A 27768-nucleotide genomic window follows, 5' to 3' on the forward strand; every position below is an offset into this window, starting at 1 on the left:
GGCCAATTTAAGGAAAATGCAAGAAAATTACAAGATCAATTTTGACAGAACTCATGGTACTTTTGATTGTGCACTAAATATTGGTGACTGGGTTAAAGTTAAATTGGCTACCAAAGTAAGGAAAGGCCAAAGTAAATTTTCTACACCGTTGCAGGTAATCGCAACGTATTCAAGATCTGCAAAATTGAGTGATGGGAAAATTTGGCACTATAATAGACTGTCAAAATGCAGTGTTTCAAAGAAAATAAATGATACTGTTGGAATTAAATCAGACATGAAATGGTTATGGGATGAAGTTCCTGATTTTAACGTTGGGAATTGTAGTAATAGTTTGACACAATCAGATAATACATTTTCCAGCATTGAGGCCAGAACCTCAAGTGAGGTGGTGAGAACATCACGCGCCGGAAGAGCGATCTTCATGCCGATGAAATATCGAAATTATGTGGTTAAAAAATGAAAGAAGGGAAAAGAGGTGTTTATGAAATCAGTATAATTTATGATTACTGATTTACTTTTCCTTGTGGGCCTATACTCATTTTATTGTCTGAACGTATGAGAACAATATGTTGCTGAATTTACTTGTAATGATATGTTGTGACTCTTATTAACAATTAGTTAAGTTGTTCTGGAAAAGAGGGAGATGTGGTATGTTGATATTTGCATATGCATTGTTATGGTTACGGTTGCTAGATGCAATCAGTGTTCTAGATCGTGGTGGATGAGTTCAGTTGCAGAGGGAACTTGTCAGGGAAGGATGTACCTGCTTACTCCAATAAACCTTTCTACATAAATGAACCTGCTTGGAGCATTACTACAGGGAGGAACTCTGAATGTAACCTGACCCCAGCCCACTGGGCCGCGGCGCCGCCTCAGCGCTGCAGCTGCTGTGAGAAGGAGTCCGGAGGCTGCATGTCAAGTGCCTGAGAGAGTGAGCGCAGGTAAAGTGTATTTATCCTAATTAAACATTATTTGTGCCACAAATAATGTGCTAATTGCCTAAAAGACTACTAGACTGTGCAACTTACTCTTTTATTATACAACTCAGTTACTCAGTGTGTGTCTTTTTTAAAAATAAATTACAGCCTGCTGCAGCTGGGCTGTGACCCCTAGGCTGTGAGTGTGCCTCTCCTGCCCTACGATTTCAGGTGCTTTGATGAAGTTCTAAGATCATCTTAGTGTTTCTTGTTGCTCAAATTGGTGTAATGCCTAATATTTATTTATTTCCCTGGTCTTCATTGTTTAATTTTGCCTGTGACAAAGTGTCACTCATAGTCGTTGAAATGTCACTCATAATGGCACTGAAATTATGAAAATGTCACACATAGCGATTTGCAACCTTGGCAGCTATGGCAGTTCTTTCCTCTAACGAAGACTTAAAAATTTGCGAACATACGTGACAAGAATTTTCAATTCTATTAAGGACAAGGAGGCGAGGATTATGCTTTCTCATTTCTTTACTAGAAATGCTCAGCAGCCAATAAAAACACAGTATATATACAATAAAAAACTACAATACCCATAAACACCAGGGTATGACGTGTATAACCATAGAGTCTGCCATATAAAAGGACATATAGCAAGAACAACGTCCTCTTTCTTTGGTGAGGAGAACAGTTCAAAATAACAGGAAACAGTTCAAGAAAAACGATGACCAAAAGGAGGAATCCGCCATCAGCCACAGCAGAAGTCCATAACGAAAACACGCAGCACTGGAAGGCCGCCGGACACTGGGAGCAGAAGGCGAGCGGATGCAGAAGAAGCCAGAAGAAGCTGTAACCTCATCACTTTGGGTCAGAACCTGAAAAGAGACAGACTGCCGTAAAACACATCCCATATAATAAAATATATATAAAGGGGGGGGGAAAAGTATCAGAGAACAATAACTTATCAGAAGAAATATACAATGCATATGCAAGAACATCAGTATAAATGCAAAATAAATATATATATCAGAAAAAACATAATGGGTGGGATAATCCTCGCCTCCTTGTCCTTAATAGAATTGAAAATTCTTGTCACGTATGTTCGCAAATTTTTAATTCTATGTCAGGACAGGAGGCTCCGATTATGCTTGTTCAAAGCTTATCCACCACAACTGAGGCTACCTGATCAATAGGTTTATAATAGAAAGATTTAAACATGGAATCAGAGGACCAATCTGCCGCCTTCATAATGTCAGACAAAGTAACACCCATTGAAAAAGCTTTAGAAGCCATAGCTCCCCGTGCCGAATGAGCACCAAAAATGGACACATCAATGCCGGCCTCAGACATAAGCCAGCGAACCCACCGAGCTAAAGTAGCCGGGGTCACAGGGCGAAAGGGCTTCTGCAAAGCAATCAACAGTTGACCCTGCAAATCTGTACGTAAAGAAGCAGTACATACCTCGTAATCCTTGACGCATTGGACCACACAAAGGTTGGGACGGAGAGGAAAAGAAGGATAGGAGATCAGAGAAGTATTTGTTTTAGTACGACGGGAGAGTCGAAAAGTGACACCCTCAGGGGTAAAAGAACGACCAGCTAAGTCTAGTGCTCGAACGTCAGACACCCGTCTGCAAGAAACTAGACATAACAACATTGTGAGCTTGGCCGACAATTGTTTGCGGGAAAGCAAGGAGTTGGAAGGCCAGGAATCCAAAAACCTCAAAACAATGGATACATCCCATAGAGACGAGTATTTAGGACAAGGAGGACGCATCAGACGTATACCCTTGAGCAATTTAATAATCAAAGGATGTTCACCTACAGGTTTCCCATCAAGAGGACAATGGCCTGCTGAAATAGTTAACCGTTCGATAAGCTAAGCCTGAAGAAGCAAGAGACGCTAAAAAATTAATAATTATAGAGACATCCGCAGAAACGGGATCAGCCTCCCGTTGAACACACCAATCACACCATCGTTTCCAAGAACCTGAGTAGCGTTTGTGAGTGTTGGGTGCCCAAGAGTCACTGATGAATTTGCAAGCGTCGCGAGAAAGGCCTGGGACCGACCAACGGTCCCCGAAAGTCGCCAAGCCAGAAGACGGAGAGCGCCTGACTGGATCAGGGGATGCGGATTCCCGAGAGGGTCCAGCAAAAGATTCCATTTCTGGGGAAGAAGGATCGGCACCGCACAAGACATTTCCAGGAGAACTGGGAACCAAGGCTGAGCCCTCCACAGAGGAGCTATCAGAATTAGCTCTGAATGATAACGCCTTGTGCGAGCCAGGACTCTCGGAATCATCATGAACGGAGGAAAGGCGTAGCATAGAAGGGCAGGCCAGATTTGGAGAAATGCGTCCGTGGCCAGGGCTTCCGGATCCGGTCTCCAGCAGAAGAACCGGGGAAGCTGCGTGTTGAGGCGAGAGGCAAACAGGTCGATGTGACTCTGCCCCAAAAACCGACGGAGAGAGCGAAAGATGCGAGGATGAAGCCTCCAATCGCTGAAATCCCGAAGGTGACGCGAATGCCAATCCGCAATCTGATTGTTGCGGCCTGGAAGATACTCGGCAATAACTGTGATCTGCTTTTGTAGACAAAAATGCCAAAAATCTTTGGCGATCTCCGCCAAGAGCTTGGACCTCGTGCCGCCCAACTTGTTGACATAACGAACCGCGGATACATTGTCCATGCGGAGAAGAATGCAACAATTGGACCGAAGGGGCGTGAAGCAAACGAATCGCAAAGGATCCCGCCAGGAGTTCCAGACAATTGATGTGGAGAGACAACTCCTGAGGGGACCAACGACCCCCTGTTGAAATGGGACCGCACCGGGCTCCCCAGCCCCACAGGCTGGCATCGGACTCTATTACCATTTCCGGGGAGGAACCGAACAGGCCTCGCCCATTCCAGGCTTCCATGTGGTCCAGCCACCACTGCATCTCGCATCTCGCTTCCTCTGAAAGAGGAATCTGATCGGAATAACGAAGACCCTGCTGTAGATGACGGATCTTCAACCGTTGTAATGCCCTGTAATGGAGGGGACCCGGGAAAATCGCCTGAATTGAAGACGCCAAAAGACCGACTACACGAGCTATGGATCTCAATGATACAATCCGATTGGAAATAATCGAAACCAATTCCCGTTTGATGTATCGAATCTTCTGAGTGGGCAAAAGAAGCTGACAGGTCAGAGAATTGATCTGGAAGCCTAGAAAGTCCATCACCTGAGAAGGAATGAGGACCGATTTCTGCGGATTCACAAGAAATCCCAGAGATTGTAAAAGATCGATCGTCCACTCGAGATGTAAGATCAATTTGTGCGGACAATCTGCCATGATCAGAATGTCGTCCAAATAAATGATCATGCGGAGACCCCGAGCGCGCAAGTGTTCCACCACTGGCTTCAGAAGCTTGGTGAAGCACCAGGGCGCTGACGAGAGGCCGAAGGGGAGGACTTGGTATTCGAACCAATTCCCCTGCCACAGGAACTGGAGAAAACGCCGATGTGGCCTGAATATTGGGATTGACAAATAGGCGTCTTTGAGATCTAGACGAACCATCCAATCTCCCGCTCGGAGAAGATCTCGCAAAAGATGGATGCCCTCCATCTTGAAATGGCGGTAAACTACTCCGCCGTTGAACTCTTTTAGATTGAGGACCAGACGGGAACCGCCCCCTCGTTTTTAAACTAGAAACACCGAGCTCACAAACCCTCTTGGATGGCGGGTAGTATGAAGAATAGCTCCCTTCGCAAGAAGGGAGTCGATCTCTGAAGAAATGATCTCCTGATCCTGTAGAGAAAATACCAGTGGGGTGGGAAGGAGGGATTGATGTGTGGGTTGGTAAAATTCTATCTTGTAACCCTGAACAGTTTCGAGAACCCATGCATCGTTGGAGATTAACTGCCAATTGTGGAGAAAAAATTGGAGTCTTCCCCCCAAAACCACTTCGGTAAAAGGAATCAGCCTCACCTGAATTGTTGGAGTCGTGGTGACCCCCTTGTTGTCCTCCGAAGCGACCTCTCCGGAACTGTCCCCTCCCTTTGCGGGAGGGATAGAAGTTAGAACGGGTGGTAAAACCGGAATCCTGTCCACCTCCGCTGTGGGACTGAGAACCCCGTTGAGAGTTCTGTTGTGATCCTCGGCCGAACGAACGTCCCCTAAGACGTCCGGCCTTTGCAAAAACCGGCCGAAACGCCCGCCGTAGCGAGGCTTGGGCTTTGTCAAGGCCGCTGAAAGTGGCCACAAAATTCTAAAGTTCTTTAAGGAACGGCTGACCAAATAAGAGCCCCTGGGCCAAGGGACCGGCTTCTGAAGTGGAAAGCTCCGCAAGCCTGGGATCCAGGCGGAGAAGGATGGAGCGACGTCTTTCACATGAGAGCGCACAATTGGCATTGCCCAATTGACAGATGGCTCTCTGAGCCCATTCAATGAGTTCGTCAGGGTTAACGAGTGCAGAAGACTCTTTAGCCAGAACGCCCAAATCTAAAATTTTAGTGAGAGGCCCCAATAAATCTAATAATTTATCCTGGCAAGAACGCCAAGATCTGTCCAATCCTTTTTTAGGATCCCTAGCGTACTTTTTAAGATAAGTGACCATGGTTGGGTCAACCTCCGGGGTCTCAGCCAGATGGTCTGCCAAATCTGGACGAGGGCACTCGGATCTGAGGCGTGCCCGGACGTCTTTATCAAAAGGCTGGCGAATGTGTGATTGTACATAATCCGCCACTGCTGGGGAAGGCAACCAAGAGGAAGAATGGGGGTGGAAAATTTCTGACGGTTCAAAAGTTAGAATGGGAGGATTGGAAGGAGCGTCCACAAAATGCTCCTTGCGAGCCTTTTTTCGAGGAGGTGGATCAAATTCTGAAGAAGAAGAAAGAGCATCATCTGCATCAGGGTCATGGAGAGAAGAAAACGAGGTCCCAGCTGACCCCCTAGTGGAAGCTGTGTCCGATGACAATGTCTTTGCCAATCTCTGAAAATCTGACCTGTGAGGATTAACAGGGGACTTTGACGCACGGGCAGGAGGTAACCAACCCTGTTGCTGTGCGTAAACAGATAAATGCCGTTTCAGAGGATTAATAGCGCGCACAAGCGCTTTATTCACAGAATGTTGCACCCCTTGATCTAGTGCTTCAATTAAATCCTGCTCCAAAGAGTCTGAAGGATCCTCCTCATAATAATATTCCTCCTCAAAATATTCTTCCATGTTGAAACAAAGCAACAATATTCAATGCCCACAGGAGAAATAAGAATCAATAGTGGCCAAAGGCACAATGCAGGGGGAGTGGAAAAACCCCACAGCAAGCCAAAGTGTAGATAATATATCTAAACACTCAATAATAATTTTTTTAAATGTGGAGGGAGGGCTTGCTGGCAGAAAAAAACTAGCACTCTAGGCAAAGCCTATGCGAATTTTACTACCCAGAAGGTTTGAATCTGAAACTGGGCGTTATTAGGGGCAAATACCGAGGCTGTGGGCTCTGTGCGCAAAATGCGTGCAGTCTGACAGGAGAAATATCACCTGAAAACAATTAAAATGGCCGCCGCGCATGCGCGGTAACGGCCGCCTGGTAATTTAATGTTTGGAGCACTCGCAGCGTTAGCGCGAGCCTCCAAGCCCCTGTCTCCCTCTCCACACGAGAAATACTTGTTTTAAACACGGGCGCGAAGCGCCCAACAGGAAGGTGAAACCACACGCTCCCTGCACGGTAACAAGCGCAGCGAGCGATACGGAGAAACCAACGCGAGCAATTGAAACTATGGCAACAGTAAACAAACGCGCATTAGCGCTTACAACAGTATAACAGTAGCGACCAATATGTAAACAAGCTATCAAATACACTTTACATAAATGAATAAGCAATAGGAAACAAGCATTTACAATGCAATGGTCTCGGCAATATTATAGGTAGAGCTATTGGTATTGCTCATTATTTTTTTTATCATTTTTGTATCCCTAAATAAATGGCATTGTCATTTCTATTGGCATTAGCTTTTTTTTGCATATGTGATACCTATTGCATTAGCAGAGAGAGAGTGAGGTAGTGAGATAGAGAGAGAGAGTGAGGTATTGAAATAGAGAGTGAGGTAGTGAGATAGAGAGTGAGGTAGTGAGATAGAGAGTGAGGTAGTGAGATAGAGAGTGAGGTAGTGAGATAGAGAGTGAGGTAGTGAGGGAGAAGGATGTTGTGAGGTAGTGATATATAAGCATAGAGTGATGTTGTGATGTAGTGAGAGAGAGAGAGAGGTAGTGAAAGAGAGAGTGAAAGTGAGTTAGTGAGATAGAAAGAGTGAGGTAGTGAGATAGAGAGTGATTGAGGTAGTGAGTGAGAGAGTGAAGTTGTGAGCTAGAGAGTGAGGTAGTGATGTTTTGAGAGAGAGAAGTTGTGAGATAGGGAGGTAGTGAGATAGAGTGGAGTAGTGAGGTAGAGAGAGTTATGTAGTGAGAGAGAGTGAGGTAGTGAAACAGTGATATAGTGAGGGAGAGGGATGTTGTGAGGTAGTGAGATATAGGAAACATTACAACACCCTAAAGACCAAGAGATGTAAACATTAGGAAGACGTTAAGGGATGTGGCGTTATGGCCAGCGCCGTCGAATTTGAATCTGAGGAACCGGTTTCGAATCTCGGCGTCTGCTCAACCACTTGTGATTCGAGACAAATTACTTAATCTCCTCGTGGCTACAAAAACGAATAAACCATGTGTAATGGAACTGGTGAACGGTAATGCCCTCCAATAGCTCCGGTCGACGTAGCGCTACATAAAACTGCAAAAAATTTACAAAATTCTGGCGAAAGGGCAACAGACCCCCAAACACTAGACTTTTTCACCTGGATTTAAAAAAAAGTTTTACTGCCTGCAGCACACACCTCAACACATTTTAACTCAATTTCAAATGTGATTTCTAAGCCTTTTTATCTCAGAAGTATGTAAAACTCTGTGATGGCGAATTAGAATTTTCGAAAACATTATGAAATCTGAAATATAATATGACGTGTGCCCACAAACTTTTTAAATTCGATTACACTGACGGTGGGCTTCCGAATAGTAAATTGCTAGGATATTGGGGACTGCTTGGGTGCCAAGGACTGTTTCTGCTGTTTTTTGGGGCGGGGTGAGTATTGGTGCTATATTCACTAACTCATATTTATTATGAAGGCAGTAAATACACCCGGCTGTGAATAATAACCATTGATGGGGTGGCAGGCTGAAATTCATGTTGTCGGGTGTGATTTATATTTGCATAATGGCTTGTTCACATTGTGCATGGTGTTACTGTGCTGCTTCCCATCCCCAGAAACGCACACACCTGCAGTGGCGTGATGCAGGGTCCTTGCCTAGTTCCAACCAAGGCTTCAGGAGTGGATGGGAGGGTGGCCTCACACAAGGGAGGCGCAGGCTCGCCTGGGAGAGAGGGGTTAATGCCCCGACCGTGCCCTCAGTGAGACGCTGTGCTGACGGCGCGGGCTCTGAAGTCCAGGGCGCTCCCAGCTGTAAAAGGGAGTCTGCAGGGGGGGCGCAGAGCTGAGGGCGCTCCTGGAGCAGAGAGCCAGTTCTGTAGTGGCCTTCCGTGGGGCTGTGGTGTGCCTCCATCCCTCGATCTGACCGGTTCCTTGTTTGTGCGAAGGCACCTTCGGGCCGTGTCCCTGCACTGCATGCGGTGTGAGTGCACAGCTGTACATGAACATCCAGTGTAAAGGGGGTTCTTTCCACCCAGACCTGCGGCTCTAACAGCCCCCACCAATAAACACTCAATACGGCTTTTGATCAATGCTTTAGTTAAGGTGTTGATTTCCTTCCTGTTTTCAGTTATTTGGCTAGCTTTGTGCTCTTTCAATCATATGTGCAGCGCTCTGATACCCTCGAGTCTTGTTCTCGCCATATAAAACACCCTGAATGAATTAATGAATAAAAAATGTAAGGGCAAAGCTTGAGACCGTGTGTGGTCAGTGCTTCAAAGTATGTACAGGTGGTGGAGTATTCCGGGGAGCCCCTGAACCCTGACCTTAAATAGTTTCAAAGTACATGCTAACAAGTCTCTGGAGCGCTAAGAAACGTTCACTATAGCGCCAATATTCTTTCAGCGCTAGTAACCTGGTTTTCCTTCGGTTTGTTTTCAGAACCAGCTTCTTGCAAAGGGGTTGATGGTGTTGGAGGAAAAAGTGAAGCTGTATGAAGGTGAGTGAGGCTGTGGTCAGTGTGGGGTCCCGCCCCCTTGCTGAGGTCGCCCCGGGTTCCCGTCTTGCCCCGGAGCCTCCCGTCCTCCCAGTGACTCACCGCCCAGCACGAGGAGGGCCGCGCGCTGCTTGTACACAGATAGGCGCCCCGTGCTTTGCTAGTGTTCAGTGTTTTGTGGCCGTGTGAAAAGAGCTGTGTTTTTTCCGGAGTGACCCGAGGCATGTGGCGTGCGCCTTGAAAAGAGTTGTTTTTTCCAGCACTAACTCGAGGCATGTGGCGCGCGCCTGACGAGAACCGAGGGGGAGGCAGCAGTGCTCGGGCGGGGGTTTCCATTCGCTTCTCTTTCTCGGGTTTTCTTGTCCTGTGTACTTTCTGAAAACTGCGCGTGTGCACCAATGACCACGATCCCCTTACTCCCCTGCAAGCTAATTGGAGGAAGGACAATGGTGTGGTCCAATTCAGCGCGGGCATCAGCCAATGAGATGTAAACGTCACACTGGCCCAGGAGTAAGAACAGTTTATATTGTGGTAAAACTAGGTGTAAAAACTACGGATGGGATTCAGTTTAATAATCCAAGTTTATGGCGGCTGCATCATTTCACTTTGCCCTGCTTACACACGCGTTGTACCACCCTTCACTGCCCCGGGTCACAGGCCATGTTTTGGCATCAGGGGACAAGCTTTGCGTCAGGGCCGGCAATCCGCTCACCCCCACAATAAAGAGCTAGGAATTACCTGACATTTCAGCCTTCCCTGATCTGGTGTTCCACTTCGTCCGAAAGTCTACCCCTGTAGGAGACAAACGCCTGCAACGCCCTCGGAGCTTCTGGTGAGTCCTAAAAAATGGCGGATGGAAGCTTCGAAACTTTTTCAGATTCGAGGGCGTGTTCCTGCTGTTCTAAAGGGGCGTGGCTAAAAAGTGGAAAGAACAGCAAGGAACACGCCCCCGAATCTGAAAAAGACGGAGCCTATTTGGAGGGACGGCTCTCTCCTCCAATGGCGGGCCTCCGTTTAGGAAGCCAGCCAATGGAGGAGAGGCAAAAAGAGAGGCGGGCTAAGGAGCCACTCTAGGAAACATTAAATCTCGACTTCCGGTTCTGCCTTCGGCAGACCGGTAGTCCTCGACCTAAAAAGGACTTAACTGGCTGCGGAGCAGCAAAGAGGACGTTGTTCTTGCTATATGTCCTTTTATATGGCAGACTCTAGGGTTATACACGTCATACCCTGGTGTTTATGGGTATTGTAGTTTTTTATTGTATATATACTGTGTTTTTATTGGCTGCTGAGCATTTCTAGTAAAGAAATGAGAAAGCATAATCGGAGCCTCCTGTCCTGACATAGAATTTCCTGGCAGCATATACCGCGAACGCATGAGCACTGAATCCTGTGGGACTACCTACTCGCGAACCTATATACATTTTGACGCAGAGGTAGACTGGCGTGTTCGTTGGATAAATATGCGTACTTGCTAAGGATCATTCCTCTAATTTGAACGTGTTTTTGCAAGACCTTCTCGGTATTTTTAGGGGGCAGAATATCCAAGGAAGAACCAGATAAAATTATCATACTCTAGGTCCACATTGGCCTTTTTCAATGAAGTGTTACGCAATCGCTTTAGGTAGTTGCGACTGTATTGCGACGTGATGTTTGCAAGGCTACTTTTCGCTTTATTGGGCCGTCTATGTCATTGTTTAGGCTGAGCTTGTTTCTGGTTCTTTTCGCAGCAACTACAGCTTGTGTGCTCGGCTGCAATGAGCCCTGCAGCTGCTTAGGTATCGTTCGCAGCTTCCTCACAGCAATGGAGGGTACACGTGTGTCGGCTTTCGCTGCGCGCCAGAGGCATTCCGGGGAGCAGCCGGGTGTGCGACTAGCCCTAGACAAGGTCAGCGTCTGCGCATCTTTAAGTATCACATGCTGGAAGTCGCCAGCGACATCTCCAGCTGTTCTAGTGGGCCTTCACAAATTGCGTGAAAGTATACATTGCAGCTGAAAGTTGTTAAGTGATCCTCATTTCAAGGATTCATTCATGCTAGAACTTTCCTGGGTCCAGTGCGAGTAACTCATTAATTCCTGCATTTGTTCTTCATTTGCATTCTGGGAATTATAGTCCTTTTGCTTTCTGTGTTAATCTCAAGTATTAGTCCTGTTCTGGGAAATGGGAATTATAGTCCTTACGATATCCTGTGTTAATCTCAAGTACAAGTCCTAGTGTAGAAGGCAAAAAACTGGACTAGACGAACTACCTACGTGTGGAGCTTTAAATTGGAAAAAAGTGCAGGTACTCACCAAATTGATCTATGACAGAGGGGGTGTGGCGAGGAGGCGGGTTTAGGGGTGGGGCCAGGTTCGGGCTACTGGGAAAAATTTACTGGGAATCAATATTTTCTTGGCTTGATGACTGATACGGTTCTGCAGTCTGTGATTTGAGAAGCTGGTGCGGGAATAACTTTTAGGGTGGGTGTGCTGCAGTTAATGTTACATCTCTGAAGTTATAGGGCTTGCGAAAAGTCGAAGCATCACAAAAAAAAAATGAAGCAGATGAGATCCATCATGTAAGTGGTATGGGTGTGGTATCTGATTTAGAGTCAGCACATGTTCCTTTGACATGACAGCTACATTTGAACTGACATGCAGTTTTACAGATTAAACTATACAGCGCACCAATGATAATTTGTGGAATCGGATTCCAACCAGTGGCGTAGCTAGTGTTTCATGGTTCTGAGTGCAAGGAAGGAAACGGGCTCCTGTTTGATCTGTGAAATACTGCAATAATCTAGGTTCAGGGGTCCCTTCATGCCTCTGTGCCACTGCACCTGCTGCACCAATGGAAGCAAGGCACCTGGTTCAAGAAAATATGTATCTTTTGTGTTTCACCCAGTAAAGCATCATGCCTTGTTCTGATCCTATTATTCTTCCATGAACTTTCAGTATTACAAAAGAACTGTTTAATTTCTCCTTTCCTACTTCTAATGTTGAAATATTTGTACAGTTGATCGATGGGTTTTACGTTGTGTGGTGTGTTGCCACAAGAAATGACATGACATCCTACAGACTTTCAAAAACTCCATGCTAAAAAGAATAAGCAGTAATTTTTCAGATGCATCGCTTGACATTCGACTTCTGTGGCGAGAGAAAAGGACATCATTTAAATGTGTCCTGTTGCTTCTTCACCTTCTTGGTTAGTTTGAGAGTCACCCTGTTCTTCATGTGCGGGCACTCATTCCCAGTGAGTGCAGTTCCATTAAAGCACCGCGTGTGGATCTAGAAAACTTGAGCGATATGCACACTTTGTATTGCATGGGCTAGGGTTGCCATCTGGCGAGGACTGGCATGAGTCTTATTATGTCCAGGCCCGCAATCAATTTAGGATAATCTCCTTTTGACAGATGCCTAGAAAGCAAATATAAGAAATCCCTTGAATGTATTTAATAGCTATTTTGACAGATGCCTAGAAAGCAAATATAAGAAATCCCTTGAATATTTTTAATAGCTATTTGCTTCCTGATTTAATCAAGGTAATTAGCTGCAGAATTGATGTCTAAAAAATTTAATACAGAGTTTGTTTTTTTACATAAAGAGTTCCTTAATTGATTATGGCTCTTCCAGAATCTGAAAACAACAAATGGCCAGCATTTTCTCTGAGAAAGGTTAATGTCACCTGATTCGTAGGTAAAAAGCAAATGTTTTTTCTCAGTGCCTAACATCCCACCATCCCCAGTTTTCCTATAGTTGTAGCAGTAATTGAGAATAAAAGCTTAGTTGAGCAGTTGAAATGCATAAAAGCAAGATTTGGAACTCTAGGAGTACTGTGGCTGACGCGTTAATGCGGGGGGACTTAGCTAAAAATAACAAAATATCTCTTTTGTTGGCCTTTCGGTTGCAGATAATCATACAAACTCTAGTGCACACCTTAAGTGAAAAATACATGCAAGTTAAACTAATCTGTGGAAATGCATTGTTTTGGTAGGAAAGTTCAGTCGTTAATGCAACCCCTTCAGTTGCTTATGTGTTCAACCAAAGGGTCCTTGATATGAATCCTTGTTGGATCATTCGGGAATAGGGACATGTATAGAGCTATGAGGACTCAGTTGTGACAAAAAGTACTGTCAATATGTATGTCATTATTATAAAAAGCACATTGCACACAGTGTAAGATAGGCTACCATAGTTTAAAAAAAGTAATTATGCACTGTAAAAGGTAGGTACGCACAGCATAAGAGAGGCTGCTGCAGAATGTCCAAAAATATTGAGTGAGTGCTTTCAAACGTTATATTTTTAGTAATGTGCATAAGGGTGTACCTAGGGCACGCATTTTCTGTAGATTTCCATTTAAAGAATGCTTTCCAGATCACTTAAAGAGCCGTAGAGCACCTCTTAAAAAGAATAACTTTGTTATTATATGGCTTCAAATGGTTCTATACGTTAAAATCTGTACTGACTTCCAAGCAGCTTTTAGATACACTGATTAACCAATTGCAAACATTTACTTCTCTTCCAGTAGGGCACCCTGGAGAGGCTTGGTGGTTCTTTGGTTGTCTGTCCCTTCTCTTGCTTCCCAGTGCAGGAGACCACTCCTCACTTCCCTTTCAGCCTGAGGCAACTCAAGGTAGCGTTAACTAGTCAGGATCAGTTGTTTTTAACAAAAAGTATGGGAACTGTTTTGGTAAACTTAACAAACATTGGAAACCACATTTGAAGAGATTACATCCACTTCAACCTCTGCTTGCTTGTAATGACATTATAAGGGCATGCTCTGCTCTCCCACGGTGAGTGTTTCCTCAAGAGTGTGGTGCTGCTTTCTTTCTTGCAGTGGTGCCCCAGCTCTTCCTTGTTTTTTAGTGTACAGTAGTACCCTAACATGCAGTTCTGTCCCTAATGCTTAGTACTCGCTACTCTACAATCCCTCAAGAAGTCCTACTGTTTGATTTTTTCCAGTATGCAGCGCTGCCATAATTATCAAGAGTTGCTCATTGGCAAACGAAACAAAGCATATATAGAGTTGCTCCATTGTACACAGTGAGAGATGGACAGGCCTTTTATTTCACCTGCATTTTCCTGATTGGCTGGCGTCCTTGGAGGTCGGTTTGAAAGTCAAGTCAAGGAAAGCTTTATTCGGCTGCTATATAAAACAGTCATAAAAGCACAAAAATTAAAAACACAGCATATTATTTACATATAATAAATAGTACAAATGATTTTACAATTTAAAAAGAGGGGAAACATAATACATACATTACTATTCCAATAAGATACTTTTCCTTATTTAAAGTGCAGCTTTTAAGAACTGAGCTACCCTCCATGCTATATGCTCATTCTCTAGTAATTGGAGTAAAAGCATTGCATGACAACACTGCCTGAGCCCACGTTTTCTTAAAAAAGGAATAATCCAAGCTTTCCTTTGCTCTTGATAAAATTTGCAAAACAGGACTAGATGCATGGTAGATTGGGCAGAGATGTTATCGCAAGGGCACAGTATTAGAGTACGAGACCAATCATTCATTTTCGTGAATGTCATCAGCCTGTGGATGATACCCAGTCTTAACCCAGTAAGAAGAAATCTGTCAAAAGTTCCTGGCACAAAAGATAAATAGGGCTCCATCCCTATGGTAGTACGTAACAGTTGATGGCATCTCACAGTTATTTTTGCTACAGATTCTCCGTGCAATCTTTTATCTTCTAAAAACTGGATGCCCTCTTTCTATAATGACTTTCTTGGGATCTCCATCATAAAAGATGGGGTTAAAAAATATTCAGGGTGACCCAGTTCATTTATAAAGTCACGTACACATTTAATCCAAGGGATTGTAAGGGCCCCTTCTAGTCTTAGGGTATCTTTTAAAATCTCTCTGTTCAACTCTGTCTGGTCCTTACACCAGACTCTATGCCACAGAAGAATAGGCTCTAGTTTTACCAGGTCTGCTATATGGTGGCGAGCTAACTCCTCGTGGCAAATAAAGGTGGATGTACTAGGAGGAGCAGAGAGGATGTACCTTGTGAACGCATTTTCGATCGTTTGTAGGGGATTAGTGTCCACAAAGCTTCACACCCCAGCTCCATAGGTTACCATGGTGACGCACTTTGCTTTGTATATATGCAGCAATTCTGTAGGCGGTTTCCAACCTAACTTGTTAGAAAAGTTTGATAGTGCAGCAGTAGATCTAGAAAAGGCTGTTATTTTGGCGGATATGGCGGGGGCCCAGGAATCATGGTGATTAAAAAGTACACCTAGGTAAGAATTTTTTTTTGTGGATGCTAACTTTCTCCCGTCTAAGAAAATTTCACGGGCCTTCTGCGTCCCTTGCTTACACCTCATAACATACGCCTTGGTTATATTGGTTTCAAGACCAAGATTGCTCCTAAATGTGCTAAAAATATCCAGGGCTCTCTGGAGGCCGTTTTGGGTGCGGGCCATCAATACGGCATCATCCGCATAAAGAAGTGGGGGAATACATCGGCCACCAGCTTGGGGAAAGTCTTTGCCCATGAGAAGCAATGCATCTTCAAGTCCGTTTATATAGAGGTTAAAAAGGAAGGGGGCCAGCACACAACCTTGTCTGACCGCTCTCCTGATTGGGAAGGCTTCAGTGCATTCTCCCTTCTGGCCAAAACGGACGCTTGCTGACGCTTCACTATACAAGCAGCGTAGGAGCGTGATAATTTGTAGATCAACCCCCACCCCTTCAAGGACCTCCCACAGCCTATTGTGCTTGACTGAATCAAAGGCCGCGGTGAGGTCAACAAAGGCCAAATAGAGGCTGCCTTTTTTCGCTCTTGTGTACTTGCCTATCAATATTGGGAGATTTAAGGACTGCTCAATGGTACCAAGACCGTCTCGGAACCCATACTGCAGGTCGGATAAAATCTTATTTTCCTCAGCCCAGTCTGCTAAACGTTCCAGTATGACCCTCCCTAGCACCTTAACCATAGAATCTAGGAGAGAAATCGGTCTATAGAATCCTGGATCTTCACGATTGCCCTTTTAAAAAATTGGAATTATTATTGATTGTGCCCATGTTGGAGGGAGGGTTGACCTTATGCTGGCATCAAAAACCTGTGTCAATATGGGCCCCCACAGGGGGACATTGTGTTTATACAGGTCAACTGGTGCCACATCGGGCCAAGGTGTTTTACTGCCCGCACTTTGTGCCAGGGCCCTAGTAACCTCCTCCAGGGTGATCTCTAGATCAATATGTTCACAACTATTTGTGTTACAATCCTCCGGATGACTCCCTGAATTCCCTCATTCATTATATAGTTTGGAGAAGTGGGTAATCCAAGCTTCTTCTGTAATAGCTATCTCCACTGAGGGACCTTTGCTTGGGGCTAGAAAGGAGGTTCTCAGGACCTTCCCGAAAGCAGTACTATCTTTCTGCTCGGCAGCGTTATGTAAAGAGTCCCAAGCATCGTTACGAAGGGTTTGTTTTCTTTCTTTTAATACCCTTCTGTAGTGTAGTCTAGCTTGGCGGACATTGGGTAGTGATCTTGGCTTAGTGTGCAGTGCCTTTTTTAAATTGGAATATGCCCTAGAGCATTTTTTATTAAACCAACCGTGAGGTTTTGGTTTATTACTGAATTGTACAGTTAACACATTTCTGGCCACCATGGTAATATCTACAGAGCAGTTCACTATCGTTGCAGCCAAAGCATCCTCGCTTAGACAGGTTTCTATCTCAGACCTGCATTTCACTAGAACATTTTTAATTAGCAGATCTGCATCAACCTTAGACCCCTTTAATGAGAATCCATTTACTTTATTCAGTTCTACAGTTCCCTGTATACGGGTATGTAATTCCGTCTTGTTCGGGAAGTACGTATGTGTCTTGAGTTTTAAGAGGAGGGGAAAGTGGTCACTTATGGCGATATCACCTACCATAAAGGAAGGGACCAGGTGCGCGTGTACGGGTGAAATCCGTATAAAATCAATGGTGGTGGCATAGCCTCTCCCATTAAAGGTAGGCAAAAAACCAAGTGGGGTGGTTGAGATCTCATTTGCAAACTCAAGATCTAGTTTGGAGATGAGGTCATTGAATATATCCCCCGTCTTAGAGTGATTGAAATGTGTACAACTATCTGCGTCATTAAGGATACCACACAATATGTTATCAGAATGATTACATAGCCCACAGTTGAAATCACCCATCAGCCAGGTCATAGTGTCTTCGCTTTTCCCGGTAGAAATTTTTGTGACTGTAGCCAGAATACCTTTTACTACTTATTCAAGATCATTTTGGGTGGTGTTATTATACAAATTGATCAAGAGTATGCAGTAAGTTGCAGTAGGGGCTATCTCAACCACATGAAAATGAATCCCCCCCCCCCCCCCCGGGTGAAATGTGATCTTGCTTAGGGGCAGCTTATTTGAGATGTATGTCGAGAGCCCGCCTTTTGGCCTCCCTCCCTTGCCTTTCACTACCGGTGTGTTAAATGTCTTATATCCGTTTATTTGTAAAGGTTCAGTTGCCCACGTCTCTGTAGGCATAAAATATCTATGTTCCCAAGAAAAGCTTCCCAAACTGGATTGTGAACCTTTGAGCGCAGCCCAGAAATATTCCAAGACACCACAGTACGAGTTGTAGGGTCTGGTATTGTCGAGGATATATTGCTAATCGGCCCTGCTACATTAGGGAGATCCAGATTAGGAGTTGTTGGTGTCCCCAAAGTATCCACATACTGCTAAAAAAAAGTACACTAAACCCCCAGCGATTCTCTTCCCACTTGTACATCCTTCTAAGTGCTTGGGGCCCTAGTTAATTCCTCGTTCCATGAAGGACCCCTATACTGGATGAATTCCGAGGTAGTAATATCTTGTAGCTCCCTCTTACCTTCGTTGTTACCTGAAGGTTGCGCCAGTCAATCTACCCCATCCAGATTATAGAGGGGGTCAAAGGAGTTAAATGTTGGGATGCCATATCTGTAATATGGAATACCGCTTATGTTATCAGTTACAGGGGCCTGCTTAGACAGCAGAGAAAGTTGGTATAAAAAACCTAGAGGAACCACGCCCATCCCCCCATTTTCTGACCATGTGACGCCTGAGCAATTCCGGAGATCTAAAAGTGATTACTGCACAATCACCTGCCAGTGTTTTGGGTGCACAGCCTACCCAAGGGATTCGACGAGCCATCTTAAACTCTGAAAATAAACATTAGTGTGGCCCGTCTTGATGGAGAGTGCGTGTAGTACCTTGGTTTTCAGGTTAGACCAATGCTCAGAAACTCCCTGTTGTAAAGGGGGTAAGTTAGTAAGAACAACAGTATAAGGTATAGCCTCTGGTGAGAGATGTAAAAACGTCGGCTCTGATAGATAGCTGTCTTTCTGTCTCCCAATAAGCTCCCTTGTTTGCTCCATGGTCTGTGGCCTGATAGAATTGACCTGGTTCGCCTGAGTTGTGGTGTGCACAGGGCGGGTCACTTCACTGCAGTTCACACCACCAATCTCTAAAAGAGGTTGATGGGACTGTTGGGAGGACCGCGTGCAGGGAGCCATTGAGGCTACTTCACGTTCAGAATTAACTATGGGCCTGACTACGGGTGCAGTATTAGCTACATGTGTGTTGTGCCGAGTGCTCGGGCCAGAGAGTTATTGGCAGTAAGCTCTGTCTCGCAGCATAACTGTACAGGTGGATGTGGAAATTCCAATGAACGTTTGACAGCCCCTGCTGTAGCCTTTCTTCTATGGCAGATAACTTAGTTAATACAGGTCTAGTTAGGGTTGAAAAGATGCCCTCTAGTTTTTCCCAGAAATCTAGCTGAATTGTGCCGGGTGTCCCCCCCCCCCCCTCCCCCCTACCGTTACAAGGGTGGCCCCTATGCTCTCATGGGCTGCTGCTGAAGTGGCTAAACTTACGTTTTCTAGCTCTATCCCTGGGTTATTTTGCCTATGGCACGATGTTTTATGAGTATTAGGTCCCTGCCCTCGTCTTTTTTTTTTAATGGAGGCGCTAATCCTTTGCCCTGACTGATCTTCATTTTTTGGCCTTTCGTTTGAACATTGGGTTTAGTTGTTATGACCTGGTTCAGTACTTCTCGCTCAGTCGAAGATGGAACTGATGGCATCGGCGGGGTATCCTCCCCCAGCGGCAATGTGGGCATTGGGGCCTCTTTAAGTGGGTTGGATTTTGGGGGTCTTATTAAAGTAGTAGTTAATGCTTCTGAATGGTGAATTAGTGGGCGCAGAGGACCATCTTGCGGCTCGAGTGATAGCCTACGTTCCGTAAGTGTGATTTCATGCCTTAGGACCGACTCGGCCCTCTGCAGGAGGGCATCAAGGGTCCCAACCATGCCCTGCCCCGTAAGGGATTTTCGCTTGCTCATCCTCTCCCCATTACTATATTGTATCCCTGGTGCAGATCGGTGTGTTCTCAGATTTTTACTTAACCAAGTTCCTGGGGGGGGGGGGGGGGGGGGCTGCTTATAAGTGTACAGTATAAAAACTAACAGCTAGATGGAAAATCGCAATATAAACAGTAAGACGTCCTGATGTCACAATATAGATGTCAATACCGTGGCCCAGCCCAGACTCCTCCGGTCTCTGACTGGCCCGCCCTTGGTCCGGACTTCGTCCGGACGTCGGCCCACACGCGTCCCGCGCCGCGGTGTGAGAGGCAGCGCTATAAGGGTGATGACCCCGCCTCCCCCTCGCTCGTGGCACTCACGGCAGCTGTGTGACGAGTGATGCACTCTGGAGGTTGCAGTCCTCCCCAGATTGTGGCTGGTGATGCGGGCTATGCGGCGTGCCCCTGGGACCCTCGCCCCTCCAGGGGTTCCTCCCAGGCTTTGGGTAACATCCCGTTGGGCAGGTAAACAGGATTGGCATCAGAAAAGCAGAGAACTGATCCTGGTGCCTCTGTCACTTTCACCAGCTACCGAAGGTTAACTGCAGCAGGCAGGGAGGAGAGAGCGAGAGAGAGAGAGGATGAGTGGGACAAGCGGTATGGTGGGAGGAGATGAATGGAGCGGGATGATTTGAGCATTTTTTCCAAGCTGCTTTTGTTTCCCCAGTCCGACCCTGTACATAGTAAAGAGTTGCAAAGTATACACAGCAGCCTCCACACACAGTGCTGCATTTCAACATGCACTTCCACCATAGGCAGGCAGTGAAATTTCACCTAATGTGTTAAAATGCCCAAGCACACAATGTTTTTATTTAACGTGTCCGTTTAACACTAATACTTGGTGGTACCTTCAACGGGTGTGTGAAGAAGTAATGATGGGATAAGGCTGAGTTCTCAATGACGGTCAGCTCCAAATGCTTCATGAAAGAGGTGTGTCTTCAGTTGTTTACTAAACGTCCAAGAAGTCCCACTTGAGGTAGTTTTATAATTTAGTAAGGTGTAGGTCCTGAAGATCAATTGTACAAAGCTGGAGGACTTTCCACAATGACAACAAAATTATAGACTTACGACATATTTGCAAGTTAGGGCTTACTTGGCCACCTTACAAGATTACGTGGTTTGCTATACCTGTTCCCAAGGGAAGTGAGGATAACCTCAAATATAAGTATGGCATTTGAGAACAGCCTGCATGAAAAGTGGATTGGTGGCTTCCTTTGTCTTTACATACAAAAAACAAAGTTGTGACACCAACGTTGATTGTTCAGCCTAAATGTTTATATTGTTTTGCAAATGGAAGTTTTAAACTATCAGCTTAATTCTTCTCTCATTGCAAGGCTATGAATTAATCTCAATTGACAGGCACTCTGGCTGGAAGAGACCTATAGGAACTAGAACACAAGGAGGCACAGCTATACTCTATTTGACACTGCATGATTTTTCCTAAATCCTTACTCTCATGCTCCAGTGCCTCTGACCTAAACGACTGTACGATTAAAACCTAGGGCAAAACCTTTAGAATGGTACGACTCGCGTCTGCACAGCTTAAGTGGATTGAGTAGCAGACGTGAGGGAGTCCCAGATTGCATCGTCCACTCCTTCTATGGTGATAAGTGAACAGTGTGGGTGGGTGCAGGAATCTTTTCATAAATAAATATGGCCTTTGTAGTGAGGGTAGGGTAGGTTGGATACTCCTATTGTGGTCAGCTCTGAATACGTCAGCAGTTTCTTTCTTGTCATGTGAGGTGAATATTGTGTGCGATTATCCTCCTACGTCCATTCAGTCATACAGTGTTGATAAGAGAATGGAGTGTGAATTTCATTACCAGTATCAGTTAATGCTGAGCGCTGGCTGGATGAGGTGTCATAATAAAGTGAACGGTTATTACTCAACATCACAATTTTCACAATGAGGAATTGGGGGCAGAAGCCACCTCAACAGTGGCGTATCGGAGCAGCAAGAACCTGGTGTTCACTGGAAAAAGCAACGTAAAGTGAGGTTACTTGAAGAGATCTCTCTAGCATAAGGTGACATGTACTTTTAACACTAGCAACCGTGTCAGTGAGCTCCCCAGTTTGCTGCAGTTTTCACAGTGCACTGATAAACAAGTAGAGCACTAACATTTGTATTTATGACAAGAATGTGGCACACCTGAAGCCACAGAATCAACGCTGTAAAAGCTAAAGCATTGAGCAGTGGCAGCAAAATAGACAATGGAGGGCAGTAGGTCAGGGGAAAGGCAAATACATAGAGAACTAAGGCATGTTGGCTGGGGGCAGCGGCAGTAAGCTGACTACTACCCCAGGCGGGCCAGGATAGCAAACTAACCAAGAAAGGCAGGTAGGAGGAGTCAGAAGTACGGAAACAGATAAAGTAGGGCGGGGTGGTAGGTGTTGCAGGGGCAGGGGAAGCAAAATGACTATTCAGGGCATTCCAGCATAGGCAGGGGCAGCAAGCTGACCACCAAGGGCTGGAGGGAGGCAGAAGGGGCAGCCGGATGGAGAACAGATGGAAGGCAGGAGTAGCAAGCTGACCACGAATGACAAGCTGCCTTGGTTTGGCCACCAGTGGAAGGGGTTCCTGGTTAACTCTCCGCCGCAGATGGCCAAAGGTCGGCTGTATATATATATATATATATATATATAACAATTTATTGAAAAACCAAAAGCTAGAGACGTTTAAGTTGGGTGTGGTTAGATGATCTTCGTTTTCATTAAAAAAAAGAAATTCCTCGGAAAAAAACAAAAGCCACATTGAGGTTATAGTTATGTTTTGAATTGGATCAAAAACTAACTTTTATAAACCAAAATACCAGTAAAATTCGTCAGTTATAGTTCAGTGAGCCAAATCGCTAATTTATGGTTTCAAGCTATTAAAAAGGAAATTGAGCTGTTAATCCTTTGCCCACATGCTATCAGTAATGCGTGCTCAATTAATGCCAACAGTTACGCACGGCACAGAAACGATGAAGGGTCGTGAAGCACCCATCATAAATAAAATTCAAACAAGAGTATATAAATCAGTTTTTAATATATCAAAATCAGCTTCTCCGGCTCAAGTTCGTCTTGGGTTTGGATTGATGATAAATCAAATATTTCAAAGTAAACCAACCTTTAAGTTATGTTGGAGACTGCGTGCATCCATAAAATAATCTATTGATAACATGTGCTGGCAGGAAATAGGAGAACAAAAATCGACCAATAAAAAAGGATCCTGGGGAGCTCACTTAATGCAGGCGATAGAGGAACTAAGCGTGCACGAAGCCTGGATGGCGAGTATAGGAAAAGTAGCCTTTTAACAGGCAATTAAAGCAACAGTCAAAACTTTGTCTCATACAACTGACAAGAACATTCTCATACGAAGACGCCATGCCTGGACAGTGATTCATTCCTATAGCCACAGGAATACCTTTCAGCTCATTTCTCACAGAACATAAAACAACAGTTCATGCAATTCTGCGTTGGTATGTGGGAAATTAAAGATCTTGCTCCTAATTGGAAATATCAGTTTTACAATGAAGAATGTCGGCTGTGTAAATATAAGAAAGAGTCCTTAGTGCATATTCTCTGTGTGTGTCCAAAGTTTGGATTAGAAAGGAAAAAACTGTTGAAAACAATCTTTACAATACTAAAAATAAGAACCTGCAGGCAAGCGGTAACAACTTGGCTTGGAGGCATCTCAGTCCCACTTGTCTGCAGAAGGGTAACATTTCTATATGTTAATTTGAAAGAAATAGCCCAAATAAAGGATTAATTACATAAAAAGTATATATGTAAAGTTTAGTTGGATTACAAATCGACCAAGATTTTAGCAATCCCAAATTAAATGATAAAGGATGGCACCTAGCAAGAAGAAAAATTCTGGATCAAGGACTATATTGAAATTAACCACAAACAACGATCCTGACGAGATATAATAATCCCAGTTTAAACAAAACCCCGAAAGAAAAAAGGAATCGCTTTGTATCCTATTCCAACTGTAAAGAAACTTTGTTTGCCAATGTTGTCTCATGAGAGATATGTGAAGCATATTATGGATTTTAAAGAGACGACACTATGAATTTTGTCATACATTTATATATATTTTATTTTTCTAGCAGGGTTTGCCAATCTTTTAATGTGTGCTACTTTTGTTCAATAAAAATCATCACAAGCTATTTATAAATTTGATCAGTGTTGTAATAGTGAACAGAACCAACAAGATAACATTAGTGACACTTTGTGCAGGATTACCAGTAGCGACCTTGGTGCATCAGCACTATTGTCAAAAAAATAGCTTTGGAATTTAGAATGACTCGATATGGGTAGCACAACAGCCATAACTGCTGTGCCTGTGGCATCAAGTTAATAATATGAACTCTCCCCAGTGCAGCATGATTTATCATTCAAGTAACAACTTTAAAAATATTTTGGAAATTCAGCCATTTTTCTCCAAACATCTGGTAATGAATTCTGAAAAAATGCTCCTTATTCAAATGTTGTATACATGTATCAATTAGACCAAGCAAAAACTTCTAATTTAATAAGCTGGGCTGCATAGAGGGGAGCTCATGAGAGGAGCTTCTTAGTAGTAACTGGAGAGCTACCAGTAGCTCACAAGCATTTTGTTGGAGATGCCTGGCATAAAGCATGGGGAATGCTTCAGCCCACTTTAGTTATTGTCTTTCCTGCCCTGCGAGTGACAGCATTTTACCTGATCACATGCACTTTCACCTCAAAATGTGCGTGCTTCAAAGCTAGGCTAGTGGACCAGTCCTTTAGTTTTTCTCCTCTTCCTTTCTTTTATTTATTTTGCTTTTAGACCATGCTTAATTTGAACCGGTGGTTTCCGTTACTCCGCACCGGCACTTAATTGTCAACTCCGGTACATATGACAGTCTGACACATGGTGTCTAACTTAGAGATGAACACAGCAGTAGATGTCTATTAATAATTATACATTAAAAACAACTAATACCTGCTGCCCAAGAGATTATTACAGCTTTGGGGGCCTGGAATAGTCTGACTTGTCACACTTTTTTTGGGAGAGTAATGGTTAATAGTTTTGTTTTGGCAGGGGCAATGGGTGGTGCCAGCTCTGGTGGCCTCCTACAAATTAAGCACTAATTTTATGGCGTCCTGCGCCTCTCCCCATAGTGCTACCAGGTTGCTTCTTTGCTACCTATTTCATCTGCAGTCTTCAACATCCTGTTCAGCCGCAGCTGCTGAACGGAGCCGCCATTTTTAGAATCGTATTGGTCAAAGTGTATCATTGTTAAAGCATTGTTTCTGGGCTCCAAGATAGCTCCACATTTAGAAGCATATGGGCCATCTTGGATGGTAGGGTAACTGCAAGGTGGCGATGACGATGGTGATGTTTAGGTCGGGGGTATCTTGGAATGGTATTGTCCACTACATACCAATGTTTAAGAACCCAAGGATCGACAACACTTTTGTTTTTTTTAACATAATGGCCATTTCCTAAAAAGAATGATAAACTCTGCACAATGCCGTTCAAAGATGTCCCCCCCCCCCCGCTTCTAGGTTTATTTTTATTAATTTATTGCAAGCCATGTTTAAACAGCATGTTTTCATTTTTTGTTTTTTCTGCTTTTATGTTTTTAATTGATCCTGCATATGCTTCGTGTGCTTTTTATGCAAATAAGTGGGCAAATTAATGCAAGTCTGAGTCAGTGGGTGGATGAATGGATGCATGATTGCAAGGACGAGTCACAAAATGCATGACTTACGGAGTACCTAAACTCACCAGTGACTGAAGGGACACCTTTAGTTACAGACCAGACATTGGTTGACTCTGGCAATGCATGCTTCCTCCTGGCAGTATTTGCAAAATTATAAGCAATATAACAAACATTTCTTGTGTGCTTGCTGGTTGATAACCGTCCATTGTTTTCTATTAAAGGTCAACGGCATTGCCAAACGCAAGGCACAGCAGAACAGAAGACGAAGAACAAAAAAACAAAAGCTTTTGCTGTCTAAGAAAGAGACTTGCCAAGCACCAGATCTTTTGCCACTTATCGTTAATGGCCCTGGACTAGAACATTCGGTCGAGGATGAAGTGGAGCAAGTCCGGAAATCCTTCATCGTCCCCACAACCAGTGTAGCACGCTCATCGAAAACCAACAAGAAAGCAAGAATGAGGCAACTAAATCCTGCCTTATTTAAAAGCATGGAATTAAAGCAAGAGGTGAACGTAACACCCGAAGCTGCAGGCCACAGGTTAAAGGTAATGCTACAAACTACGTCTTAAAGTGTTCAAAATCTGTCACAGAAATTTTAGTCTGCATCAACCAAACGTAAGACTTGTATTGGGTTGTAAAACCTATTTTTGTGTCTCTCCAGTAACAAAAGTAATCTGGGGTCTGGCATGTGAAAAATCACATTTAAATATAGCTCCCACAGGTTTGTGCAACATCTCCCCTTTCAGCTGCCTGCATGTGTGCCCTCTGTGTTTTCCTTCTCCTCAGTTCATTGTCAGTTGCTGTCAGAGGGAGGAAGGAGGGAGTTTGACTTACTAGACCTTACTGTAGTTATGGGTAGTCTTAATAGAACTGGGATGCCAATGGCTGGCTTAATTCTTTGGCAAAGATGTATTTCTCCAACAGGAAAGATGGTTGAATAGGTCTCAGAAGTCTAGTGTGGAAGAGGTCAGTTTCATAGATTGATATGAAGTGTTTGGTCCCAGTGCATCAAGGAGCGCTACTTATTGTGATGTTTCCTATGTTTGTGAATACATTGGGGCACGTGCATGCTAATTAATAAGGTGAACACTTCTAGAAAACAACTGAGCGTAGGATCAAATTAGCTATAAGTCACTAAAGATATATCTAATATCACTTTACATTTGCCATTGCAGTTGTTATATGTTCAGCCATAAAAGCAATCTTTATTCTTTAACTCTAAAACAACACCAGGAGGCAAAAATCTAGCACTTATTGTAGAATTGTTGAGCCTGCGCAATTTGATGAAATGCATGTTGCCACTTTCAAACAACATAGTATCTTACATTCTTGCAGAAACATATAGAGAGCGTGAAGAAGCATGTTGGTCCTTCCCTGGAAACGGTCCTCCAAGGTCTGGGAGCCATTCACAACAGCAGAGAGCGAGCTGCTAAACTCTTTGAGTGGATGATTTCCCCCATTTCACCCAAGGACTTCTTCAGGTAGGGCGCCTTGCACACCACTAAAGAAAAGATTCAAAGAATCCTATTTACCGAAATAGGATGTATAACATAAAAGAAGGTAAAGGGAACACCCTACCCTTATTATTTGTTTTTAACTTAGTTACATAGGCTCCAGTGTTAAACAATACAACTTTAAAAAAAGTAGAGGGAATACCCTCATTTTTTCACGTTTTCGTCACAAACGTCCTTTGTCCCATCTGGTTTTGAGTAACTTATTGTTTTTAATAAAGCACCATCAAGTCTCAAAACATTTTATCAGTTTATAGTATACCATACAAATCTGTGGGGGTACTCTTAAAACATATTAACTTAAAACTCTGTACTGTGTTGAAAAGTATGCAAATCCAAAATTGCATAAGCATTTCAGGCAGTGGAATGGGTACGACGAAGGTAGAATTGAATACTTGACCCTGGCACCTACCAGAATAACAGTTATTTATGTCCCTCTCATCCTTGATGATTACGATTTAATCTTCACCATAATTCTAACTACCAAGAGTGTCATAGTTTTGGGATGAACAGCCTTACATATAATAGTACACAAAGGGACCCATTATGAGTGGGTCAGAAAATGGTACAGTATCACTTCTGAGCTGTCATCACCTTAAATATACTCTTACATGCATATCAGAAATTCTGGAAGTTGGCATTAGCCCTGAGGAATGCCTAGAAAGTGGGGAATTTCCAGGCATTGAGGAAAACTTAATTTGGGTTGTACAGTGGAACAACTCAGATAAATACTTCGCATGACTTAACCACACAATATATATATCAGAGCATGCCAAGATTCCTTCGTTTTATTTATTACCGAAGGTCCATAAACGACTCCACAACCCCCCGGGAGACCTATCGTCTCCTCCAATGAGAGTTTTCTGGAGAATACAGCCATATACATGAACTCGTTTCTTTTCCCCTTTGTTAAAACATTACCATCTTATTGCAAAGACAGTGGACATTTCCTCACTAAAATCAATGACCTCGCATGGATTGATTCTTCTATCATGATCACTCTTGATGTTTCTGCCCTATATACTTTGATTGGCCATGATGTAGGGGTGCTAGCATGTAAGTTCTATTTGAAAAAGAGACCAGCATGTTTTCTCGAACACACAGGAATGCTTTTACAGATGATTTGAGTCTGTTTGAAGG

The 27768-nt window shown here is 44.0% G+C and overlaps 1 protein-coding gene and 1 long non-coding RNA gene across 3 annotated transcripts in view; one reads left to right on the plus strand and one right to left on the minus strand.

The window, feature by feature from the left end:
* Positions 1–1439: 1439 nt before the first annotated feature.
* Positions 1440–9991, minus strand: LOC146821262 (uncharacterized). Its single transcript, XR_014962689.1, has 2 exons — positions 9842–9991; positions 1440–1801 (listed from the first exon to the last, which is right to left on the minus strand). It is a non-coding gene; the product is annotated as an uncharacterized LOC146821262 (long non-coding RNA).
* A 446-nt stretch (positions 9992–10437) lies between these two features.
* RIOX1 (ribosomal oxygenase 1) overlaps positions 10438–27768 on the plus strand; it is a 216805-nt gene continuing 199474 nt past the window's right edge. Inside the window, exons 1-3 of one of the 2 annotated variants that reach the window (XM_085612190.1) lie at positions 10438–10536; positions 25339–25662; positions 26453–26598. In XM_085612190.1, coding sequence (XP_085468316.1) covers positions 10477–10536; positions 25339–25662; positions 26453–26598 — 530 coding nt within the window. In that variant the 5' untranslated portion in view covers positions 10438–10476. Of the gene's footprint in view, positions 10537–10833; positions 10989–25338; positions 25663–26452; positions 26599–27768 lie in introns of those variants that run through there. The other variant, XM_085612189.1, reaches the window with a different exon arrangement.

Source organism: Triturus cristatus, chromosome 6 (assembly GCF_964204655.1).
Source record: "Triturus cristatus chromosome 6, aTriCri1.1, whole genome shotgun sequence".
In the NCBI taxonomy this organism is placed as follows: Eukaryota; Metazoa; Chordata; class Amphibia; order Caudata; family Salamandridae; genus Triturus; species Triturus cristatus.